The sequence below is a fragment of the Mustela nigripes genome, chromosome 5 (assembly GCF_022355385.1).
Source record: "Mustela nigripes isolate SB6536 chromosome 5, MUSNIG.SB6536, whole genome shotgun sequence".
Taxonomy (NCBI): Eukaryota; Metazoa; Chordata; class Mammalia; order Carnivora; family Mustelidae; genus Mustela; species Mustela nigripes.
The window spans coordinates 73905969-73931328 of NC_081561.1; the positions used below are offsets into that span (position 1 = coordinate 73905969).

General features: G+C 34.6%; 1 protein-coding gene and 1 pseudogene across 4 annotated transcripts in view; one reads left to right on the forward strand and one right to left on the reverse strand.

Annotated features, from left to right (window-relative positions):
- Positions 1 to 25360, forward strand: part of NKAIN2 (sodium/potassium transporting ATPase interacting 2) — a 1019864-nt gene that overhangs the window by 470930 nt on the left and 523574 nt on the right. For all 4 annotated transcript variants that reach the window (XM_059400652.1, XM_059400649.1, XM_059400650.1 and 1 more), the window contains one exon: positions 10073 to 10210. In XM_059400652.1, coding sequence (XP_059256635.1) covers positions 10073 to 10210 — 138 coding nt within the window. The remainder of the gene's footprint in view (positions 1 to 10072; positions 10211 to 25360) is intronic.
- LOC132017344 (protein SET-like) lies at positions 2398 to 3270 on the reverse strand (annotated as a pseudogene).

Below are 25360 nucleotides of genomic sequence, written 5' to 3' on the forward strand. Positions count from 1 at the left end.
TGGTGAGTGCTGTGAAGTGTGTAAACCTGGTGATTCACAGACCTGTACCACTGGGGATAAAAATACATGTTTATAAAAATTAAAAAATTATATTAAAAAAAAAAAGAAAGGAATTGATAAGGTAAGTTGGTTGGAAAAAGAAGAAAAAAAAAAAGAGGAGAGAATATTATCAGGCTGGAGACTAGAACAAAGCCATGTACTAGATTTGGGATATATTTTGGTCTATCAAAAGAAAGTGTATCCCAAAATTTTAATGAAAAAAATACTATATGTATACAAAAAATAATGTTAAGTACAATAAAGGAATAAAATATTATGATACCAATGAAAATTTTTAAATATTTTTAAAAGGTATTTTAAAATAAAATAGCTAAAAAGTGTTAAAATAGAGAAGAGGAAACATTTAAAAAAAGAATAAGAAAAAATAAAATTAAAAAAAAATTAACTTTGTAAGACTAAAGGATCATGTGAAAATAGCTATGAATACTATGTATTTATTTCCCCTAGCTCTGGAGTTTCAAAATTCTCCTTGATTGGTGTACTTGGTCTTGGCTCCTTGTTCTTGCTGATCTTCTGGTGTAGGGGCCTGTTGCAGTGATTCTCAAGTGTATTTTCCCGATGCAGAATTGCACCGCCCTTGCCATGAGGAAGGCTAAGTAATCTGCTCTGGTTTGCTCTCAGGAACTTTTGTTACCTGAATGCTTTACATAGAGCTCTGGAGGAAGGGAATGAAAATAGTGGCCTCCCAATCTCCGGCCCTGTTGGAGCTGATAGCTCGGTTCCCCACTCCCCAGCGTACCCTCAGAGAAAAGCAGTCAATCCCTCCTGTCTCCCTGGTTTCTGGCCACACTCCATGCTCACCCAGCCCGTGACTGAGCATTTTTATCTCTGGCACACAGCCCCATTTGGAGTCTCCAAACCCAGGAGATTCCTGCAGTGTGTTCCTTCACCGTTCCTCCTGGAGGAGGTAGGAGGGGGGTGTCTCTCTGATCTGCCATGTGTGGGGTCCCTACTCAAAGAGCAGTGGCCCAACTCTGCATTGGATCATGGTTTAAGGTAACCCTGAACTGAGAGCCTACTCTTCGGCTCTGTCTTTGCAGCTGGCTTCCCTGCTCCAATACCTGGCAGCTCTGCTACACTCAGACACCCCTGGCCTTTCTGTGACCCCCACAAGTCCTGAGACCACACTGTCCCTGTGAGGGATGCTCCACCACTTGCTGGGAGCTGTCCCCTCCCCCTGGGGTCTATCTTCCCTTCACTTCAGATTCACTTCTCCACACATCCTACCTTCCAGAATGTGGTTAATTTTCTATTTCTAGAATTGTTGCTATTTTTTCTTCTATCTCCTGTTGAGTTTGTAGGTGTTTGTAATGGTTTGATAACTATCTAGATGAACTCCTGGGACCTAATAATATTTCAATCTGCTACTCCTCCATCATCTTGCTTCCTCTCCAAAGGGACTATTTTTTTTTAAACATTTAGTTTTATTGTAACAAAGTAGCTTGTACATGTCTAACATTTAAAACCAAGCATCATCTTTCTTATCCAGTGAAACAAAAAGAAAATTTAAAAGTAAACAGGAACAAAATTACAGTAGAGAATGTCAATTCCAAATAAGATCCTACAGGTTCTGCTGATTTGTCCTTTGAGTGGCAGGGCTCAAGTCATCATTAGGAGAGAGTTTTATTTTAAAAATGTCATCTTAAACTGAAAGGATGCCCGTTATGCATCACAATTAAACATGCCAAATGAGAAGCCATGTTGGCAAAATGCTTACTTAACCCACCCAAACATCTCAAACCCACCCTTTGCTGACCTTCTATAACCCCATTTTTTAAAGTTTTTTTTTCTTTTTTTAAAACAAGAGAAAGTAGACAGGTACATGTTGGTAAATTCTAATTGTCCATATTCACATAGAGATACAGTGTATTCTCTGTGCCTGATATACAGAGAAAGGAGGAAAAAAGCTAGAATTCTATGCACTACTACACTGGGGCCTCCAGCTAGTGTCCTCCAGCTAGTGTCTTCCAGCTTCCAGGAGAGCTAAGGGAGCAGAAGGTTTTTCTTTTTTCCCACAGAGCATGGTGGTGTTGATTTCATAAAGTTTTTGTTTTTGTTGAGACAGGAAGGGACCAAAATGGAACAAAAAGGGGTAAAGATTCTTTTCCCACTGTATTCTGCTCAAGGTATTTCCCCCCAAAATAAGCTGAGAACCATGGTATTAAGGGAGAGAAAAAGGAGACTTCAAAAAACAGGGCAAATGAGCATGAGAGGAGAAAAAAAAAAGAAAAAAACAAAACAAAACAAACAAACAAACAAAAAAAAAAAACGAGGGCAACTTGCTCCCAGGGACTGAAGAAAATTTAAAAAGGAAGTTTGGGATCCATCAGTGTTCCGTTAGTCATCTTCTCCTTCATCCTCCTCTCCTTCCTCCCCCTCATCATTATCTTCATCTTCTTTGCCTTCCTCCTCATCTCCTTCTTCATCTATATCTTCCAGTTTTTCCTCTTCTTCTTCATCATCATCATCATCTTCCTCTCCTTCCCCTTCTTCGTCATCCATATCGGGAACCAAGTAGTACTCTAATGGATTTGGCCAAATATCATCTTTGATGACCTCTCCTAACTCATCTACGCCTGCATCAGAATGGTCAGTAAACCAGGTGAAGAAGCTCTTTGGTTCCTCATGCTGTCTCTTCCCACTGGCTTTATTCTGTGTTTGACTTGAACGTTTCGTCAAATCCTTTCCAGATTTCCATTTGATTTCAGTGGACTTTGGAGATGGATCACCACTCTCATTCAGATGAAATTCTTTGAAGAGAACTTTATTTTCGAAGTAAGCATTTTCATCAAAATAAAAATCTATTTTGTAACCTGATTTAATATCGTCAAATTCTGTCACTTCAACTTTTGTCAAATAATGCAGCACCTCTTCATCCTCCTCCCCAAGCAGTGCAGACACTTGTGGATGGTTGACAAATGTTGTTACCCCAAAATTGGGGATTTTGGCAATCAATTCCAATCTCTTCTGAAAAAATGGTTGGCGGAGTTTGTTGTATTTCTCTTCTACTTTCAAAATCTCCTCACTGGCTTGTTCATTAAGTCTGTCTATTTTATTTTGTATTTCATCAATATGTTCAATTGCTTCTTGCAGTTCTTTTTCTCCCTTACGCAAGTACTGAGATGTTGACGTCTACCCTGGCTGGGGGGCAGGAGGCAGTCTCAATTTCTTTCTTTGAGGCGGGAGCAGAGACTGGCGTTTGGGGGCCATACTGCAAGGAAACTCCACGAAGCCAGGAGAGGGGCATGTCTGGAAGCTCTGATTGCTCTGCAAAGGGACTTTTTTTTTTTCTTTTTTTTTAAATTTTTTATTTTTTATAAACATATATTTTTATCCCCAGGGGTACAGGTCTGTGAATCACCAGGTTTACACACTTCACAGCACTCACCAAAGCACATACCCTCCCCAATGTCCATAATACCACCCCCTTCTCCCAAACCCCCTTCCCCCCGGCAACCCTCAGTTTGTTTTGTGAGATTAAGAGTCACTTATGGTTTGTCTCCCTCCCAATCCCATCTTGTTTCATTGATTCTTCTTCTACCCACTTAAGCCTCCATGTTGCATCACCACTTCCTCATATCAGGGAGATCATATGATAGTTGTCTTTCTCTGCTTGACTTATTTCGCTAAGCATGATACGCTCTAGTTCCATCCATGTTGTTGCAAATGGCAAGATTTCATTTCTTTTGATGGCTGTATAGTATTCCATTGTGTATATATACCACATCTTCTTGATCCATTCATCTGTTGATGGACATCTAGGTTCTTTCCATAGTTTGGCTATTGTGGACATTGCTGCTATAAACATTTGGGTGCATGTGCCCCTTTGGATCACTACATTTGTATCTTTAGGGTAAATACCCAGTAGTGCAATTGCTGGGTCATAGGGCAGTTCTATTTTCAACATTTTGAGGAACCTCCATGCTGTTTTCCAGAGTGGCTGCAAAGGGACTTTTAATTGGAGAGCTCTGCTTGCCTAGCATCCCAGTCTGAGGCTATCTTTTCTCTCTCCAGGGACCTGAGTGTGGTGATAGTCTGAAAGTGTGGGTTCCTCATGGAGAGTGAGGACAGTGAAATCGGAAAGGCTATAGGAAGAACAGATGTGTCCACAGAAAAATTTAACTTCAATCTATAATTTAGCAGTGGAAATAATTTGGTTTTTGCTAACTTCTAATAACACACTTAAATTTCTTTTTAAATCAAGGAACCCATATTCTACCACAACGGTATAAAAAAGCCAAATTTTTTTTTCTCAAATTCTGTATATAATATGTTTTATTGCGTATCAATTGCAATAACTTACAAGTTATATTTTAGGGACATAAAATTATAGAAATATTTTGGAGAAAATTTATTAAGAAATCTTAGCAGTTATTAGCAGAATGCAGGGTCTCAAGGAAACCAATTCTGAGTCCCACCCGTTGAAAACAACTAGCTATAAACGTCCCGTTATGACTTTTTAAAAATATATTTTAAAGTGTTTGTGCACATGTAATTGCCTTGTTAATAAAGTTAAATGGCGATAGCTACCTAGGAAATATGAGTGACTCTCAATTTGCAATGCAAACAGTTGAAGCACACTCGTTTCAGACTGAATACTCCTAATAAGGGGTCAAACTTACTTAGCAAATTATTTACTTAATTGGGTCCAGTTTTCTCAGCAGTACATGAGGAGTGTTGAGTGAGTCTCTTCTAGTTTGAAAAGTCAATAAATACATTAATCCTAAAGGTATTTCACAGATGCTTTTTTTGAATATTTGTTGTCATTGTTAGTGAGATGAATTCTACTTAATGTACTTATAAGAAAGGATTTGAAAAAAAAAAAAAGAAAGGTTTTTGAAAACCTTTTCCAGTTGAAGTTGAACTTTTCCAGTTTATGAAAACTTTTGCAGTTGAACAGTGATTACTAAAATTCATGTTTACTAAAGTGCAAAAGAGGAATCATTTTCATGTTTAAACAGTTTATATGTGTATATCAAAGAGAATTAATAACTTTTTATAATATTTGCGATTTTGCTATCAGAATTTTCAGCATGTTCAGCATTTTCCCTTCTGGGGATTTAGCCTATGGATGTACCAATACACATGTACAAGGTTTTGTAATGCACTCAAGTGTGTTACAACCAAAAATTGACAACCAAATGAATATCTGTTAGAATACTTAAATGAGGATATAATGAGGTAGATCTCTACACGTAGGTTGTAGTTATGTAGGGAAACATCCACAAACACAAAGTGCAAGGTAAAAAGCCACATGTACATTGCAATCCTATTTATGTAAATAAAATTGTGTGAAAAAATTTCACACACATATAGATGACAGATAACGGCCTACGAGCTGGCAAGCACATACAATATTTTCCTGAAAAGCGCAAATACTTAACAATGCTTCCACAAATTGACACAGGTTACTTTTGGAGAAAGGGAATAGGACTGATGGTTTCTTCAAAGTTTGTTAAGTGCTTACGTGAACATTGTACCTTGTGTTTTAAGGCTGTTGCAACCTCTTTAACAGAGATAGAGAAAAAGAGAGAATGATAATTAAGTTCTGGGTCAGTTAATCCATACAAGACTTCCAAATAAAATTTTATTTAACCCAAACTGAAACTGTGGTAAAAATAATATTAAATTTCAAGTAGGGATTTTTCCCAGGAAGAAAAGGATAATTAACATGGCAAAAACTATCAATATAAACAATTACACTAAGGATAGAAGAGAATGAAGTGATTATCTCCATAGATGCAGAAATAATAAATAGTAAAGATTAGCCTCTATATTAACAAACAGAAACTTCATAAATAATAGTCTTGTAAAAGAATAGAATTCCTTGTGGAAAGCACCAAGTTATGCATTAATGATAGACTACTATTTAGAACCCAAGCACAAAGATTTAAATTTATATAGAGCTAAACAGACAAGCATGAAAGAGACTTATTCCATAAGACCTTTCACCTGAAAAAGACACATAGAAACAGCAATACACACAATCTCCAACTTGGGAAAGTTTGACTTACGATATTTTTACTTCACGGTGGTGTGAAAGCAATATGTATTCACTAGAAAATTACTTCAAATTGTGAGTTCGGTTCTTCCCCCAGACTAGTTACATACAGTGCGAGCCTCTGTAATTATACTGGGCAAGAGGCAGGGTGCCACAGCTCCCAAGTAATTACAGGGTCACAGGGGTAAACAATCAGTACCCTTACATTCTGTACCCATACAGCCATTTTGTTTTTAACTGTGCATACAGTATTCAATAGATTACATGAAATATCCAACACTTTATTGTAAAATAGCTTTGTGTAAGATGGTGGTGTTTCCCTGCTGTTCACTAATGTAAGTGTTCCGAGCACATTCAAGCTACAAGGAAGACCTCAGGGTGTCTGAGACTCAGGATGTCTGAGACATGAAGTGTATTAAGTGCCTTTTTGACTTATGATCTTTCCAACCCATGATGGGTTTATCAGGACATAACCCCATTGTAAGTCAAGGAAGATCTGTATATGTTTCTCAAGGCCATATTCATATATTTGTAGGACACGTATGGAAAAGACATAAAGCCCAATAGGAGAAAGGAGGCCCAACAGGAGAAAGGAGATTAAAGGCTGTTGCAGCCGGCGCGACAAATCAACCAGGAAACGTGAGGGGAAGAGGATGGTGAAAAGAAATGAAGAGACAAAGAGATGGAGGCAGGAGGGACACTGAGGAGGATGTCCAACAGTGACGATTTTATTCCACATCTTACAAGCATTTATAAGGCAGACCACAATAGGAGTAATACATCAGTACCTAGTCAAATGACCACAAGTTGCTATAACAAGTTTACATTAACTACAAGCAAACCTCGTGATGCCAGGTAGTCTCCGCTAATGCCATTAGCAAGACAATCAACCAGGGAGTGGGTTATGGGAGGTACAGAACAACAAGGACCAACTAAGAATTTATGACCCTGACCACATTGTTCCCTTCTGTAGGGAGAGCGTGTGGGAAGTCACGTAGGCGAGCGCACGACACGTAGCACAGACCCTTTCAGTGTTGCTCAACTTTCACGCACGACACGTAGCACAGACCCTTTCAGTGTTGCTCAACTTTCCCATCCTTAACCCCTTGTCAAGGTGTCCGGACTTTAAAGGAGACACAAGTCAGGGCCTGGTTTGGTCCTCGACTCCATCCGTGCTGTGGCCTCCAACAAAAGGCAGAACATGAGTTGAAGGAGGCAAATAAGAAAATAAAATAAAACCAAAAAGGAGCTTTGCCTTGACAAGTATGATTAAAGAAATTCTCTACATTATTTCACAGTAAATAATAAGGTAAAAACATAGCATGTACCGTGTAACCAGCATAGGCCTATAGCATAAACTGCAAAAGCTTTTTGGTTCTGGACTGGGTTTGGTTTGTATTTTGGTTTTGGACAAGTCTGCAACATAGGGACACAGCTAAGGGACCGTTCACAGAGCCCTGTGTTTTGGGGTTTTGTTTGTGTTTGATTGTTTAGCATTTATCACTTCTAAGACATCCAGAGAATCACTTAGCCACACGCTATGTTAGACTTCTTAATCTGAAAAATAAGACAATATTGACCTCTCTGGGGTTTGTGCAGAATCAGTGAGGTAATACATGACTGGGGATAACCAGAATGCCCATCACATACTGAGTGTTTTAACTAATATTTCTTCTTTTGCCTCCATGCCCATCACCCTTTCAGTAATTCCACAGTTAATATTCTTTCAGTTAGAAAAGACTGCAACTACTTCCATATTTGTCATTCCTGTTATACTCTGAATTTTTCAGAAAAATCTTCCCTTCTTCAACCCCAGCTCTAAATTACAGAACCTGTGATAAAGCTACTTATGATAGCTAATAGGGCCAATCAAAGGTAAAAGCAGAAATATTATGTGAAGAATTGCACATTAACTCATTCAGTCTATATAACATTGTAAGTAATGTTTGATGAAAGTATTAATTCTGTCATTTAAAAAAAAAAAAGACTAATACATGTTGATGTAACTTCATTTAGCCATGCAGGCTTTGCAAGTATATTATCATCTATATATTTTTTATAATTAACGATGGTGCTGCTATTTTCTTCCATAACTGGTGCATTTATTGAGAGATTTCCCACTGTTTGACTAATGCGTTTTATCCTCTATACTTTTACCCTGCTGGGTCCCCACAGTTATGACGCTCAAAATTTATAGAGTTTCGATTCCTCTTGCTGCTGTTTACATTCCTACTTACTGTTTATTCATAGGATCAAGATGGAGAGTTCTATGTTGGAGTGAGCTTTTATACAGATGATTAGCAATGGGACTCTGAGAACAACCACTTATTTTTTTGTACCATTAATGGATTCAAAAACAAGGCATACATAATACTTCCCAACACCACAAATGGGTCTCCTTTATATGCAGGGTTGAGTGCATGATAGCATTGAAGGAATGTTTCATCAGAAGGCAGTTCAAGGTTTATGAATCTGCAGTCATAGGCAATGTTATTTACATTCCAGTTTTGCAACTCTGGTGGGTATTGTGAATTTAGAATATGCAAGGTAGAACAGATTACATTCTCTCTTTTTTAATCACCGCCAAGACTAAGTGAAAATGAAGATTTGACAAGTCTGGATTACCATTACAGCCCTTGTATGGTACCCAGCATGCCTTAGGAAACAGAAGTGTTATGCAAACAGTTGTCATGAATTTATTTTCTTTTTCAATGCCTGGTGGAAATGTATGCTGCGCAGCTAAAGAAATGCAGTGGGAATAATGCTCATTCAAGGAATCTTCAAAGTGTGCTACAGGTATTTAATTTAAAAGCACACTAATTTGAGAGTTAGTATCCTGACAAGGAAAATCATTAAAGCACACTGATGTTAGTAACTGAGGGTTTTTAAAATCCTTTTCTTTAAAGCCTGGCTTGGAGAAAAACAACAACAACAAAAAGAATTGTTGAATCTCTGTGTGGAAGATCATCAGGTCCATCAGGTCCTTTCATAATGTTTTACTCCAAACAGTTGATTATCTTTCCACCTGAGGGAAGACACAAAGGACGAAGCTGAGTTTAACTTACCATTCCTCTTTTGCTTTGTTAGATCTGATGAGAGACTTGATAGCTATGGAGGTTTTCCTTCTCAATATCAAATGGCACTTCTTGACTTTGGCAGCTTTTGTCTAGTTGGTTGGTTGGTTGGTTGGCTGGCTGGTTGGTTTTGTTTTTCTTCTCTTACTCCTTAGATTTGTACCTGTGTGTTAACTGTAAAGTTGTAAGCACAGATTAATGTAAGATCATTTGAAATGACCTAAGTTTCTTGCTTTTATAACAGTGATGCTTTATTTTTATATTTGTTCCCCATTATTTTAATGTCCTTTTTTTACCCTTTTGCCAGTTATATAGGTAACTGGGTATGACAGAAAAAAGAAAGTCATGTTTAATTTATAATCCAGATCAATTTGGGGTAGTAGAACCCTAAACAATAGTCAAAATCACGCATTTTACAAGTGAGTCATCAGAATCCCAGACAAGAGCTAGACTTAGCTAGGGGACTACAGCTGTTTGGAGTCAGATCTAAGTCCAGAATTCAGGTCAGTTGACTTGGCGATGAGTTATTTTTGCTCTATGTCAATCCCCTTTGTTTTATTCCCAACCTGTATAATGACATTTGGGCAGATCCTAACAGTAAACCCTTTGTGTGGACTTTGCAAACTTGCTGGTTGATGAATCCAAGAGTTAGTGCATATGACGATATAATTTATCCTTCAACTGCACAGAAGATATCCTGTGAATATGGCTTGATACCTCCACAAAATCTTCGTTAAAAGGATTGTAGCTATCTGTGGATCTACAGCTTCCATAGTGTTTCTTTGAAATATACCTGAAAATGTCAGTCTCACTGTTAAAGATAAATGCAAGATAGAATAACACAATTATACTTGCTAATTAGAATGTAATATGATCCTTTCTCTCTCTCTCTCTCACCACTGTGCTTATGTTTATATATCCTGTTTTGCTATTCTAGGTTTGTGTGCTGGAGAGGCAAATATTTGACTTCCTTGGATATCAGTGGGCACCTATCCTGGCAAATTTTGTACATATTATTATCGTCATTCTTGGTTTATTTGGAACTATTCAATATAGACCTCGTTACATAACAGGAGTAAGTACCTTTCCTGCTTCTTTAAAAAAAGAAAAATTGGAGTAATGATGCAAACTACAAATGTCTCAAAAATTTATATATAAGTATATCCTCTCCTTAGAGTACTATTAGGTTGTTTTCCTAGTTTCAGATTACATTTACAGTAACTGAAAATGTCAAGTTTAAAACACTTGACGGTGAACATAATCAGATTGTATTTTCATAAACTACACTTCCAGTAAGTATTTTTTAATTAAAAACAGAACTATGCCCCTATATTTCCAAACTATAAGATTGTGTCCTTTGATTTAACATATTTTGTTGGGAATCTTCCCCATTTTAAATAATCATATTTTATAAATTGAATAAATATAGTTTAAAATCAATACAAATGAGTATGTAGCTCTGATGTTAAAATATTTACATATATTGGGATTAATATTTGATACTTTTGAAAGCTGGAAGAATCTAGACCGTAGTCTGTATATTTTCCATAATTCTCTTTTTGCTTCAGAGAAAGTATTTTGCATCTCCACTCAAGTTAAACTTACTTAACATAAAAGTGAAATCCAACTGTGTTGCAGTTGCTATGGGAACCATAACTTAGAATTTTTTACTTTTGTATGTGCCTCCCATCTCAGCTATAGCTCTTCATTAATGTAGATTTTTTTTAGTTTCATCATTTTTTCTCTTCTATTTTTGACAAAGGAAAAGCCTATAAGCATTTATTTAAAATTATAAAGCAATTTTATGGTAAAGGAATATATATATAAGCTAGTGCAGCTAAAACTCTGCCTTATTCAACACAAACCAGCAAGCCTTCTCAGGTTTCACAAAGGCCTCCTTCACATAAAAGATGCCCTCTTCCGACCTACTGTCCCAGTCATCTGGAACCTAGATAAAGCTCACTGGGACTGAAACAGACAATGTTGTGACAGCTGGACCAAGGGATCCACTGTCTGGCTAAGGATGAGTGAGAAACCCGTAGCTTTCTTCTCTGGGTGCATGCCCAGAAATGAGTCCATGTCCTCTCTGAGGGTATATAGCCCTGTAAATCATGTAAAAAGTACTTTGTGTTTTGTTGCAGGGTGAAGTTTTTCAATATGCAAGATATGATAGGACCATTCACTTTCTTATATAAATTGTAATATGATCCAATATAGGGAAAATAGTACAGTATTGGGAGTGGGTCTTCCAAAGTCATAATATCAGGACTGAAATCTTGTATCTGCCATTTAAAAAAAATTTTTAGACAAGCATGACCTCACCAATTTTTGGTTTTACTACTTTAAAAATAAGAGAATAATTATATTATCTCATAAGCTTCAATTAATTAGTTATAAGTCATTATATGAAAGATTCTTAATTTAACTGTTCTCTCTCATTAGACTTTGAGGGTCCTCCGTGATTTTATGTGTATAAATAATGTTACTCTAAGTATAAACTTATAAATATGTCATTTCTGTTTCTGATAAAGATCTTGGAATAAAAATCTAGATGTGGATCAAAATGTTCGAACAGTTTAAAAACTCAAAAGACAAAAAGTTTTGTTGGGAGGAATAAATGGAATATCCTGTAAAATGTCCTTAACACAATGCTTGGTATTTAAAAAGTGTCAATAAAAGTTAGCTATAATATTTTTCTCGTTTTGAATTTGAAATGATATTAAATTGTATAGACTAGTGATAGAATAGCAAGCCATTTAAAATAGAGCAAGGTGTTCTAAGTTAGTGATTGAACGATTTTTTTTCCCTTTTGTTCCAGGCTGCTACAACTCTTTAAACAATTTTGTAGAATTTCTATGTATCAAATTATAACCCCATCCCTTTAGACAAAACACATACCCACAAATCTTCTGAAGAAAGGCTGTTCGCTCTAACATGAGATGAGAATTAAGATGCCAAGCGACACCTTTAAGATTGTTAGATATTTTATATAGCTAAGAGTGTCTCTGAAATCTTTCTGAGGTCTTAACAATGGGTCTTAGAGCAACATCTTTGCTTTGATCTCAACTTGCAAACAGCATTCTGAATTTGATCTTTTCCTTGAGACAGTGTCTTACTTGAAAAACCTCTTGCCAGTTGGAGATTCTGTAAATGTGAAAACTTTATTTTCCAACTCTGAAAGTCCTGAGTTGGAAATAAATTCTCTAAATTCTTCTTAGAAACTAAATGGATCTCTCTTTTGCTCATCCCTCTCTTATAATTATCATACTATGTGTGGCTAAAAGGTGGCAAATAACACAGTCAGCTCTTTGCTTGGAAATCCACTTAGCAGATCCACAAGTTGATAGGTATATTTTCTCTCTTCCTAGTATCGCAGCCAAAGGTCAAGCTCATTGTTCTGATAGTAATTTACTATAAATACTTTTTTCCCCACTTCTCAAAAATCACTTCCTTACTGTCCTTCCTGTCTTCATTGAGAGTCTCCTCATAGCCCTTCTGGCCTCCACCTGTTAAACTTTTTGTAAAACTAATGCTGTGTTTTAGGTTTATATTATAGTATCATTTCAGTTTTGGTACTGATTTCCAGTCTAGCTATTTATTTCTGTGTATATTCTGTATAACAAACTTCTGAATAATCAAATTTATGGAATCTAATGTCTATTATGCTATGTTAAAAGTCAAACATTGATTCAGAAAGTAGAGAATTTGACATAAAAATGGAGTTAATATTTTTAATTTGCCTAAAGATGACCAAAGGAATTAAAGAAAGTTAAAAGAAATCTGAATGAAATTACAGATGCCAGAAATTGTGATCATTGAAGAATCGGTGTTTAGCAGAAAAATGCATAACTGGGACAAGCTGTAACTAAAGATAATGTATTGTTGCACTTAGCTAATTTCCAAAAGCTCTCTGTGTCCTGGAGATTCAGATATGAACAGTGAAATTTATTTTTCTCTCCCCTAAATATATAGGCCTTTATTATTTCTTTATTTGCTGTTTTATATTTTTGCATTATAAAAATTTCAGTTTAAAAATAGAAATACACTCATAATTTCAAACTGAAAGCTATTATTTCTGCATATTTCCTTCATGTATGTGCAACTGAAACATGCCAGATTCTGTGGCACCAGGGTGGCTCAGTCATTAAGCATCTGCCTTTGGCTTGGGTCCTGGGATCGAGCCCTACATCTGGCTCCCTGATCAGCAGAAAGCCTGCTTCTCCCTCTGCTACTCCCCCTGCTTGTATTCCCTCTCTCACTATGTCTTTTTCTGTCAAATAAATATAAAATCTTAAAAAAAAAGAAACATGTCAGATTCTTCTACATTTCAAATAGGTCTTCAACTCTTTTAACATTACATCAAACAATTTTAAATTCATATAGATAATCATTTAAGCTTTTACACTCTTGTTTATCATACTATATAATAATACATAACATATATTATGGGTTGTTATATATCATATATTAGTGATTTCCTTGTTTTTATGATAATTCCATATAATCATCTTCATAAAAATACTCTCATCTTTATCTGTGATTTTGTCCCTTAGAAGAAATATCTCAGTATAATGAAATAATATGAAAAATATTAAGGTTTTTAGTATATAATTGGGAATTACCTATCCAACATTATTTTACTGAATTATCCTTCCAGAAATGTACAGCAGAATCTATTTTACTGCACTCTTCCTGACCCTGAGTATTATCTGTTCTCACCTTTGTCAGTCCGATAGGAGAAGAAAATGTCATTTTTGTTTTGAATTGCATTTCTTATCTTGACAGAGTTGGACTTTTCATATGTTCATTAGCTATTTTCCATTTGTATATCCTTTTTGGAAGGATTGTCTTTTGGTATAGATTTACATTTGCTTATTATTTTTTTTTTTGGAGTCTTAGTGTTTATCATAACAGTTTTTATGTATTGATTATATAGTAAAGATATTTATCCTTTAAATATCATCAGTTTTTATTTTGATGTTTATTATTAGTCTCTTGTTAAAATGAACTCCCTGTCCCTTTGTCTCTTGTTAAAATAAACTCCCTGTCCCTTTATCTTCTATTGCTTTACAAATTATAAAATTTAGGGGAGCCTGGGTGGCTCAGTTGGTTAAGTGTCTGACTTTTGATTTTGGCTCAGGTCATAATCTCAGGGTCTGTGGGCTCAAAAGCTATGTCAGTCTCCATGCTCAGCAGGAAGTCTGCTTGAGATTCTTCCTCTGCCCTTCCCACACACACTCTCTCTCCTTCTCTGTCTCTAAAATAAATAAGTAATTTTTTAAAAAAAATTATAAAATTTAGTAATTTTGAAGAGCATAATGATGTCTTCACTGAGTTTTGTTTACTAATCTTTTTTTTTTTTTTTCCTAAGAGTGAAGACAAAATATTTAAAAATTTAAAACAGGTTAACTGTAGCCTTTGAGGGTCTCTAGCATTTCAAGGAGTATAATATGTTGAAGGAAAATGATTATTTCAATTCTAAGCAAAGAAAATCTGAAGCCAGAACCCATAGGAAGCCTGTGTATTACAGAATTCTTGACATCAAATCCCCCCCAGAAAGGCCTAGTTAACTCTTGCAGAATGATTTATAAGTGAATACATACGAATGGCTCCCATGAAAGCATTTCCTCATGTCTTCAGTGGAACGGTCCAGCCCATCTTCATCTGGACTAAGATGTGATGGGATATCAGTTTCTTAATGACCAAAAAATGTTAGTAAGTTGCACGGCTCTAAGTTGTCTAAAGTAATTTGAAGAGTGTGTAAGTTCCTAACTGCTAAAGGCACAGGAGTTTTCTTGGTGACATTACCAGAATATGGGTTGCCGAATGGCCAAAGATATTTCTTTCTTTTTTCCTTCCTTCCTACCTTTTTTACTATTTTACTTGCATCCTTTCTTCTTTCCTCTCTTACTCCCCCCCACTTTCCACTTTTCTTTTCTATTTAAGTTATTTTGACAGAAAATATAATACCTTTCTTAGCTTGGACCCACTGGTTTGATCAAGGAAACCCGGTCCTGAAACTAGAAATAAATTTAAGATAGCTAAAAATCCACTACTCTGATTTCATAAAAATAAAGGAGAGGACAGCGTACCAGGATCACAGTAATATAAGAATCAGGTTTTTTTTTTAACCACTTCCATTACCTTCTACAGATGCTCTTAGATATCTTCCTCTACAGTTCCTAGGAACCTCATATTGATTCACACAATTTCTGTCCAAATTCATATGCCTACCTAGGAAATAGCAGAGTTAGTGTATAGACCCAAGTCCTTTTAACTGCCAAACCCATGCCCTTAACCCCTATACTGAAGTGTCACTTAGGAGCACAGTACAGAGGGCCACAATCTATCTAGCAAATGAAAACAAGTTTTGTTATGTTATTGGAAAACTTAAAATCCGTCATGGCAATTTGGAGACCATTTAGATTTTAAATTGTGATCTGCCATCCTTTATCAAGGATTATATTTTTAGTTTTGTATTTAGTGAGGAAATGATCTCATGTCTCAAGAATTAAGGACAGAAAACCCTTAGTGATGGATTTTTTTTTCTTGCAAAAGAACATCATCATAGGGCATCCTTAATTTCCAGAAATAGTGACTTAGAATGGTGTTTTTTCTTATCTTATAGCAATCAGCATTTTGATGATGATAATTCATATATAGACACATCTGTATATATACTATAATTTATATCTAATATATATCAACTAAAGACAAAGTATCTCCTCCCACATTTGTTATTGGTAAAGAGTTCTAAAGAATTGATGAATTTGTGTCTATGTAATTGAAAAAAATATATTATGTATTACCCATATCATTTGGCAAAATATGTTTTAATGTATGTTATCATATGTAGTGCAGAGGTTTGCCACGACATCAGTTTAGACTGCAATAGTTAATCCTAAAATTAAATGAATAGGAATGATTGGAATAGTTTCCCGTTTTATCACTGAAAAAGCAAGAGATTAAAATAATGTGGTTAAAGCTAATTTGACAAAATAGGGCTGTGATGGCTAGAAAAAACCTAATGTTCATTCATCCTTCTTTTGGTGTTTTAAGAATGATAAACTAGGGTGTCTGGGTGGCTCAGTAGGCTCAGCTCAGGTCATGATCCCAGGACCCTGAGATGGAGTCCTGATTCCTGTGTCAGGTTCCTAGCCCAGCAGGGAGTCTGCTTCTCCCTCTGCCCCTCCCGCCTTGTGCTTGTGTATGCACACTTTCTCTCTCTCACAGACAAAAATAAAGTTAATTTTTAAAAAAATGATAAACTATTAGACTGTATCATTATATTCCTTCTCATTCTTTCAAATTAATTGAACACCCTTTTTAGTTAATATATTGAAGTTATAAATATTAATTTCTGACCATTTTTTAAGAACTACAGCTCCATTTGGGCCAGTCTGTTTCCTTACAGCAATTTTTAAAAAATAAATTACATGCCTTTCTCAATGAGTATTGGTTTGTGAGTTGACAGACATCCTTCTTCCCATTGAAGGTGAGGGCACAGGATTAAAAAGATAACAATGAAGCAGTTTCAGACAAGCTCACCTGCTTTGACTTCCTTGATTTTCTTCTCCTTGAGCTAACATAGTAAAGAAAAGTAACCTCTTGTCATCCAGGGAAGACCTGAGAGCCACATGGTGACTGAAGCACCAAAAGACCTGGGGTGCCTGGTGGCTCAGTCTGATAAGCATCAGACTCTTGATTTAGGCTCAGGTCATGATCTCAGGGTCCTGAAAGAGAGCCATACCCACCATGCAGCCTGCTTAAGAGTCTCTCTCTCCCTCAGCTCCTCCCCCACCCTACTGTGCCTGTGCTCTTGCACATTCTCTCTCAAAATTAAATAAATAAGTGAACAAAGGACAGATCTAAGGCCCATTTTTAAAAACATTCTGAATGGCAATTTGGGAAATATATACACACCTTAGAAGATCTATAAGAGCAGATAGTCACATGCTTAATTTGTGTGTGGGGAAAAAAAAACTTCTCTAAATTTCTCAGATTTACTTTTTACTGATAATGGGCCATGAGTTGAATTTTAATGGCTCATGGAGCTCAGGTCCTGATAAGAGATTATAACCAACAGTAATAAATGAGAAGCACTTTGTATGTCTTATTTCTAGGTCATATGTTTCTTTATGTTTTCACTTCTTTATATCCTTTAATAATGTTACCTCCCTAAAAATTTGTACACTCCTTGAAGTCATTTCTAGAAAGTTATTAATCTATGTTCAAGCAGTTGCCTTGCCTCTTTCATTCAATTTTTCTTGGAGAAAAAATATCCAAAAGAAAACTTATTGCAGCTAAAGCATTAAAAATTCACACTTTCTGTGTTCAGGACAGAAAATCAATATATATTAGAGATGAAGAGACTTGAGATAGTAGTAAATTAACAATGTTTCTAATGACTTAGAGTAGTTGTGAAAATAAGTCTTTTCCCATAAGCCTAGGAAGGAAAAGAGAAAAAAAAAACATCATTACAAGTTTTATGGATTTTAGTCTGTAGTCCTAAAATAAATGTAATCATGCAACATGGTAAATGCAATTTATTCTCAAAAGGATGTGTTCCCTTGGGGAAGTGTGGGCCATTTGTTCTACAAGAAGATAGTCTGTGCTCTCATTCTCGAGTTAGGCTGTGACTAAAGATTTATAAAATGTAGTAAATATAAGTAATTACATTTTGACAATCTAAATTCATGTTTATAAATCATCTAATAATTTTTGGGAAAATATTTTGAAGAGGAAACATGTTGTGATATATATGTGTATGTACTACTTTCCTGAAAAAAAAAATCAAGTTTGTTCATGTCGATATTTTACAGAACCAAATACTAAAATTGGCTTTACAATAAAATAAAAGTCTTTCTCTTACCTCTCTCCCACTGGTCCTAATCTCTTTATAGTTATTCTGGAATACATAGATTGATCTATATGTATATCATCTATATATGTAAGGAATATACTTTAGAGAGTATGTGAAAGCAAAGAAATCATTTTAACCTAATTTACTTTGGGATCATACTTTGTTTTTACCACCCTTCATCCCCTGCCAAAGTTTCTGGTTGCCTTTCTTTTTTCCTTTTGTAAAAGAGAAATGGAGTTTTTGTTGTTGTTTGTTTTTTAGCTATATCCTAAATACATTTTTAATTCTTGATTCATTCTATCTATTGCTTGATATCCATTTTACTGTTATTTTGGGAACACATTGCTTTCCTGTTTCAATTTAGACCATTTTCTTCATATTCTATCATGATATTATCTGTAGCTTTTTATTTTAATGGTATGCTCTTCTTCCCTGGAGAATTCTCTCATAGTACCCTCTCTTTTTGCTTTTACCTAAATTGGTTGCTCTCTGAGCCTCTTTGACATCTATCTTCCCTGCTCTGTTGTATGAATTAGATTTATTCTTTCTTAGATGCAATGTACTTTCTTTCTGATACTCTTCACACAACTTCCTAAAAAGTCATGCTGGCAAGGTAAACTTTCTGAAATTTTTCTACCTTTACAGTTGAGTAATAGAGTAATAGTTTTGTTAGATGCAGAATTCAGGGTTGAGAGCCACTTTTCTTTAGGACCCTGAAGTCATTGTTCAGTTGCATTCTAGGCAGTAGTGCTCCTGATGGGAAGTCTGGTATCAATCTTTTCCTCATTCTTTCATAGATGATTTTAAAAGAGATTCTTGAAATACTCATTTTATCCTTCTTGTGTTAGCATTTCAAGATGAGGTGTCTAAGTGTGGACATAATTTAAAATTTTATAGGTCTTTTAATTTGAAAAGACATGAATGCCTTCAGCTCTGTACTTAGCATGTATCATTTTGATGATTCTCTATGCATTTGAACATTTGCCTTCCTTAAACTCAGATTATTTCAATTAACAGTTATTATATATTATAGCTATTTGTTTATTTACTTAATTATTTAAAACTCTCTTTTCTTTCTCTGGAAAGATAAATGTGTTTGGCTGGTTCTAAAAATCAAAGTTATAGAGGGATTATCCCTCTTCTCTGACCCACCTCCCCCCGCCCCACCTCTGGCCCATTTTTAACACTTTCGTTCACATGTTCCTTCCTCAAGTTTCCAGAATATGCAGAATTCTGCCTAACAGTTCAGCTTCCTTTGTGTCTGTTCACCCTGCCACATGGACAGTGAGCTGGCAATTGTTCCACTCTGCTTATTAATCAATACATGTATGTCTGGTCTTCTTCCATCAGTTGGCTGAAATACCTCTGCTGTTGATGTTCTGCTCCTAATAGTTGCACAAGTGTACACATTGTATGTTCGGTTTACCTTTTTAACCCAAAGGCATAACAGTAAACATTTAATATGTTTTTCTTTTTATCAATGAGATCTGAGAGGATAACAAAATGTTGTGCAAAGATATGGAATCTAATGACGTCTATTTAATTTTATAGTCCCAGATTGCTCTTTAAATATGTTAAATCAATTTATGATTACTGTAAAAGATCCAAATCTTTGCCCATTTCTTGAGATGTTTATTTTCTAGTTAGTTTCTATTTATAGGTATTAACATCTTTTGATATTATAGAATTAATCTGTCACCCTTCAATATGTGTTAAAAAAAATTCTCTACATCTCTCTTAGTGTTTTTTTGTTTTGGTCCCATTGACTAAAATGACTTATTATTTAAATTTTTATTTCAGGAAGTATTTGTATTTTCTGTTTCCTGTCTCAGTAATGAAGATAGTGAAGTTATACATATAATATCCTATATTATTTTCCAAGATATTTATTAATATTTATAGTAAGCTTTGAATTAATCTGGAATGTATTTTAGTATTTAATATTAAGTTGGACACCAACATTATTTTCTTCCATATGGGAAACCATTTGTTCTACCATTTATTTTCCCAAATAATAGAAATATCTTATTTGTTTATATTAAATTATGAAATATACTGGATTTTTTCTCTGTTCTCTTCTATTGATTTATTTGCATCATATGTCACTACCTAATTTGTTATTTTAATGGGTTTATAGTACTGTGACAAATGGTAAAACAAGTCTGCTCAGTATTTTACTTGTTCTTACCTCCCTTGGCTATTCTCCAGTTTTTAATCCTTAATGTTAATTTAAAAATCATTATATTCAATTCAAAACAAAACAAAACCTATTAAGATTATAATTAGAATTGTGGGTTTTTTCAAAAAAATTAATTTGACGGAGGGATAATTTATGAAGTTCAGATTTCTCATTGAGAATTTAATGTCATTCCATTCTAATCTGTCTTATTTTATTTTGATCTTCAGTTCAATAAGACTTTGTAGACATTTTCATATAGATTTTGTGCCATTGTTGTTAAATTTATTCATATATGTTTTGTGGGTTTCATAACAATTGCGAATAGAATATTTTCTCCTAAGTTTTTATTATTAAAATAGAGAAAATATGTGTCTTTGTCACCTTTTTCATGTTTGAATCCTCTTATTAATATAGTGAAGATTTTCTAGCATCTCTTGGGTTTTTTCAGGAAATATCTTTAAAGGGGAAATTTCATTTATGTCTAGTATTAATAGTATTTATTTTATATCCTAATGTATTCATAAGTTTCTCCAAGAAAGTGTTAAATCTAAATGTCAATAGCAAGAATCTCAGTCACATTCCTGATTTTAAAATTAAAGATTTTAGTTATTTTGTTATTTATTTTAAAATTGCTATTTAATAAGTAGTCTTTATTACAATTAAGTAGTTTCCTTCAATTATCAGAAAAGGCAATATATTTTATTAAATGTTTTTGAATTTACATTAATATGATAATATTTCCTTTTTTAAAATTTTAGATGCATTCAGATAGGTTAGTAAGTGTTCTTATATTAACCCAACCTTCCTTTCCTAGGCTATAACTTATTTATTTATAATATATTATCCTTTGCTTCAATGGCTGTATTCTACTTCTAATATTTTTATTTATACTTCTTACAACTTTATTCAAAAATTAGATTGATTCATAGCTTTTCACCTATAATATTTTGCAAATTATGCAAGCTTCAAAGAATAAATTGAGATTTCCTTCTGTGATCTGGAACAGTTCAAATAGGATCAGAGATATTAATGTTTTCTAAAACCCATCTATGAAATAATCTAGTCCTGGTACTTTCATGAATGGTAACCATTTAATCATCTTTCTAATCTATTTTACAGTAATTGGTCTTTTCAAGTTTTCCACTTCTTCCATGATTTTAGTAATCTAAATTTTGACAGAGCATCTATTTTCTGGAGCTTACATTTTATGTTATTGTTGTAGACTTTCAGCAATACTTGGTTTCTTTCTTTTTAAAAATATCTTCTTTATCCCTGGGCTGGTTTCTTTCCTCATTCTTCCCCCCGCCCCTTCATCTCATGTAGTATTATCCCTGAATCAAGGGGAAAGTGAAGACAGATAATATCAAAGTCATCTCCCTCCTGCTTTTGTCGCACCCCCCTTCTCCCTCCACAGCAATAGGAAGAAACAGGGTCTTGGCCTCCCAAGCACCACCTCGTATATTTGCTAATCTTTACGGCAATGGCTATGGCAAATAGATGATGTAGATTTATGACTTACCTTGATTTCAATTTTCTTAGCATGGTTTTGTGTGTTAAATAACAATTATAAACAATAATTTTAAAAGTGGAAAAAAAAGATTGGGACTGAACAAAGAATTTCCACTTTAAGTTACTGAATTCTGAAGTACCCTCACAGCTTTCATTTTACCATTTCAGCCAAATTGACACTAAATAAAGAAGTGGTCTTGGGGAGTAGTAATTCCTATAAAATCACTTCTGTGGAATATTCTTTATGATATTTATTTCAAAATAAATCTTTCTTTGCAACGATAGCACAAAATATTCTGATCTTGACCCTTCAGGTGCCTTGTGAACAGTTTTCCTTGCAGGATACTTTTTGAATGCCCAGTTGTCATTTTCCTGGTCATCTCTGTGTTTTATGGGTAGACATCTTGTCAGTGGTTTTTGGAAACCTTGACTCATCTGGGAACTCCGTACACCAGAACGTGTTATCTAAACTCCACAGCTAAACCTCTGTTTGCCTAGACCTGTCATTTTCTGGAACACAATGGAATCAATTTTTTTCTCCCCCCACCCCCCCTTTTTTTTTCCTTTTAAAGGCACACTTCTATTTAAGGAATTCATAAAAATAATGTTTTACTGCATGTATTGAAATCATTCTGTCTAGAATTTATTTGTATGGGCGAAAAGGCTCTTTGAATGAAAAATTAGCATGCATGTGCAAGTAGATGCCCCTTGGAAGTGAAGCTACTAGTTTTTAAATAATTTCACTTCATAGTAACAGTAAAATTAGGACCATGAGACATCTTATTTTAATTCTTTTGTCATTGTTTTGAAAGGTTAGTGTTTGATTAAAGGCTTAAATGCTTATATTTACATTTCAAGTTACACTTTCAGACTAGTTTTTGTTTGAAAACTTATAATGAGGCAAAATTATCTTTTGACAAAGTTGTCATTCCATCATCTTAGAAAACCTTTGTTTCTCCCTTCTCATTCTCTTTTTCTTGTTCCTTTTCTATTATTATTTCATTATTATTATTTTAAAGCAAGACATTTAATCAAAGGCTTTGGGGAGTGTGGGGACATTTTGAGAGGTTTCTAGCATGATGCTGTCAGCTGCAGACTTAGAAAAATTAAAGTAATCTTAGCCCCGTAGCTTTAGTTCAGTCTAGAACAATCAAATGGACTGGCCTCTTTTGTACTGCTCACATGCATGGAAGAGTCCTAGCACCAGCTACTGTGGGAATGAAACTCACTGGTTTTAAGAAAGAGGCAAAAACTGTATCAATTTTAACAAATCTAATACAATTTTATCAAGGAGAAATTAGTGTCCTTTGTAATGTTTTTTATGCTCCTGCTATTATTGATGCATTAGGACTGAAAGTGAATGAATTACAATAAACCAGATAGAACACTTGCTTTTAGATACCTGCTACTAACACCTATTCCCAAGGCATAATATAATTAAGGATTTTCTGAACTAAAAAATATATGTAATGAACTTGTTTTTTAAAAAAATTATTCTACCAAAGGCAATTTTCTGGTTTAAACTCACTGTTCTTGATAAAATAGTGAAAACAAACGAGACCTCAGAGAACATTTGCCATTTATCTGGTGATGGCTCTTTTCCTGTACCATGGTCACCCCCTCCATTATGAGAAACAGACTATCCATTATTATACAACCCCACTTTATTTGTACATCATTGTTAATATGGAAAGAATCACAGATTTATTTTTTGCAGATTTTAAAATTCAAAAAATTTTTGGCTTTTCAGTGTTACCTAGGTAGTTATATCATTTCCCCGAAATTGCTTTTTTTTTAAACACTAAACACCTTGGATTTAAATTTGTTCATGATTAAACTTCCACTCAGTTTTCACTCCTTGTAAATCAGAGCACAATGAACTCTGAACTCATTTTTTTTAGTTTGCTTTCAGTCATAACAAACTATCTACAGAATATAAGTATAAATTTGAAATTTATAAAGCAAGAAACAGTGATAAAATGGAGTTGTTAGACCAAAAAATTGTTTGGTTGTTTTTTCTTTTAAAACATATTTGAGGATTTAACTCTTTAGCTCTTGAAAACATTTTATTTTATTCTTTATTAATATTTTCATTTTATGATTTTATTTAGCTATGTGTGTATAAATAAATGTCTAACTAGAAAGTATTTTTATCATTGTTGGTTTGTAGGAATATTTAAAAATTCAGATATTATCAAGAAGATGCAAAAAGTTCATGAAATACATGATGCCAAAATTATACAACTAAAAATTGCATTAAAATTGGGTTACATGCAAGTGGGAGAAGTTGTATACAAAATAATGGCAATGCTCTACAAAAATAAGATAGACTCTGTATCTAAATGACCTCACCAAAATACCACTTTTTCCACATTTTCCAGTGTGATCTGGGAATAAGTTATACTGCAGTGAAGTAAATATAAATTAATTTAGACTTTCCCCACAAATATTAGGAGCAATGAATAAAAGCAAGAAAATCAGAACTATTTAGGAGAAAAATATTTCACTAAGATCTAGTCCTTTTGGGACTTCCAGGTATGCCATCTGCTTTAACATCTGCTTTAACATTAAATGTGCCTTTTACACAATTGCAAAAAGGTATATTCTCTGTGTAGGTAAATCCTTTGTGGTATGATTTTGTTCAAAGTTGAGGTATATTAAAATTTTTAAGAGTTTATTTGAGCAAAAGTCAATTCAAATTGAGCACATCCCATCTAGCAGATAGAAGGGAGCACCAAGGAGCTGTATAAAATGAAGGACTTTTATAGGCAGAAGGGAGCAGGAACAAAAAAGTTATACTAGGCAGAAAAAAAAAAAAATGTAGGTTACTTTCCTTTAGGGGATGGCAGAGGTCTATTAGGCAGATAGCCCAACTTGTACTATCAGGCAATTCCTGAGTGACTCTTTTGAAATTCCATTTCTGGGAGAGCTAAAGCTGTAATTAGGGTCAATTTTCAGTTTGGTGAAGTCACTTACTGTAAGTGACTTCATTTGACGCCTGATGTCTTGTTTTTACCCCTTTGTACTAGATCAAACCATCACTAAGACAACTTTTCTTCTGTCTCTCTCTTTCTGTCTCTTATTAATCGTGTGCAGGGGTTACTAGATAATGATTAGGCCTGAAATAATTATGATAATAACAATTACCCTGATGTCTCATATGTAACAATATTCACTATAATATATATAAATTGTCATCTAAGTCTTTCCCATGGTCACTTAAGGTAGAATCGTAATAAATAAGTTTTACAGAGGACGACTGATGCTTAGTGAAACTAAGTAACCTTTCTAGTACCTCATATTGCTATTATGTAGACACTTTGAATTGGTCATAAGTCTGTCTTCAAAGTTCTTGCCTTTTCTTCTACGTTATGCTGCATCTCCAAGGAACGAAAAGGCACAAGACAGTGAATCATATATAGCTTATGACGTAGAGCACACACACAAAGTACAAATGATCACACACACAAATAATCACTAATATGGTTCTGGTGTCACTTACCAATTCCTACAACCTAACCTGTCCCTGCAACCTTGAACCACAAATGATATCTGACCAATTTCTGCCTCCTACTTTGCTACATTTCTGCCTTCTGTGCTTCTGTTCACATACAGCTGAATACGGAGTGATTACTTCTGATTTCAGAGCACAAAGGGCAACAGTAAAGAATTTC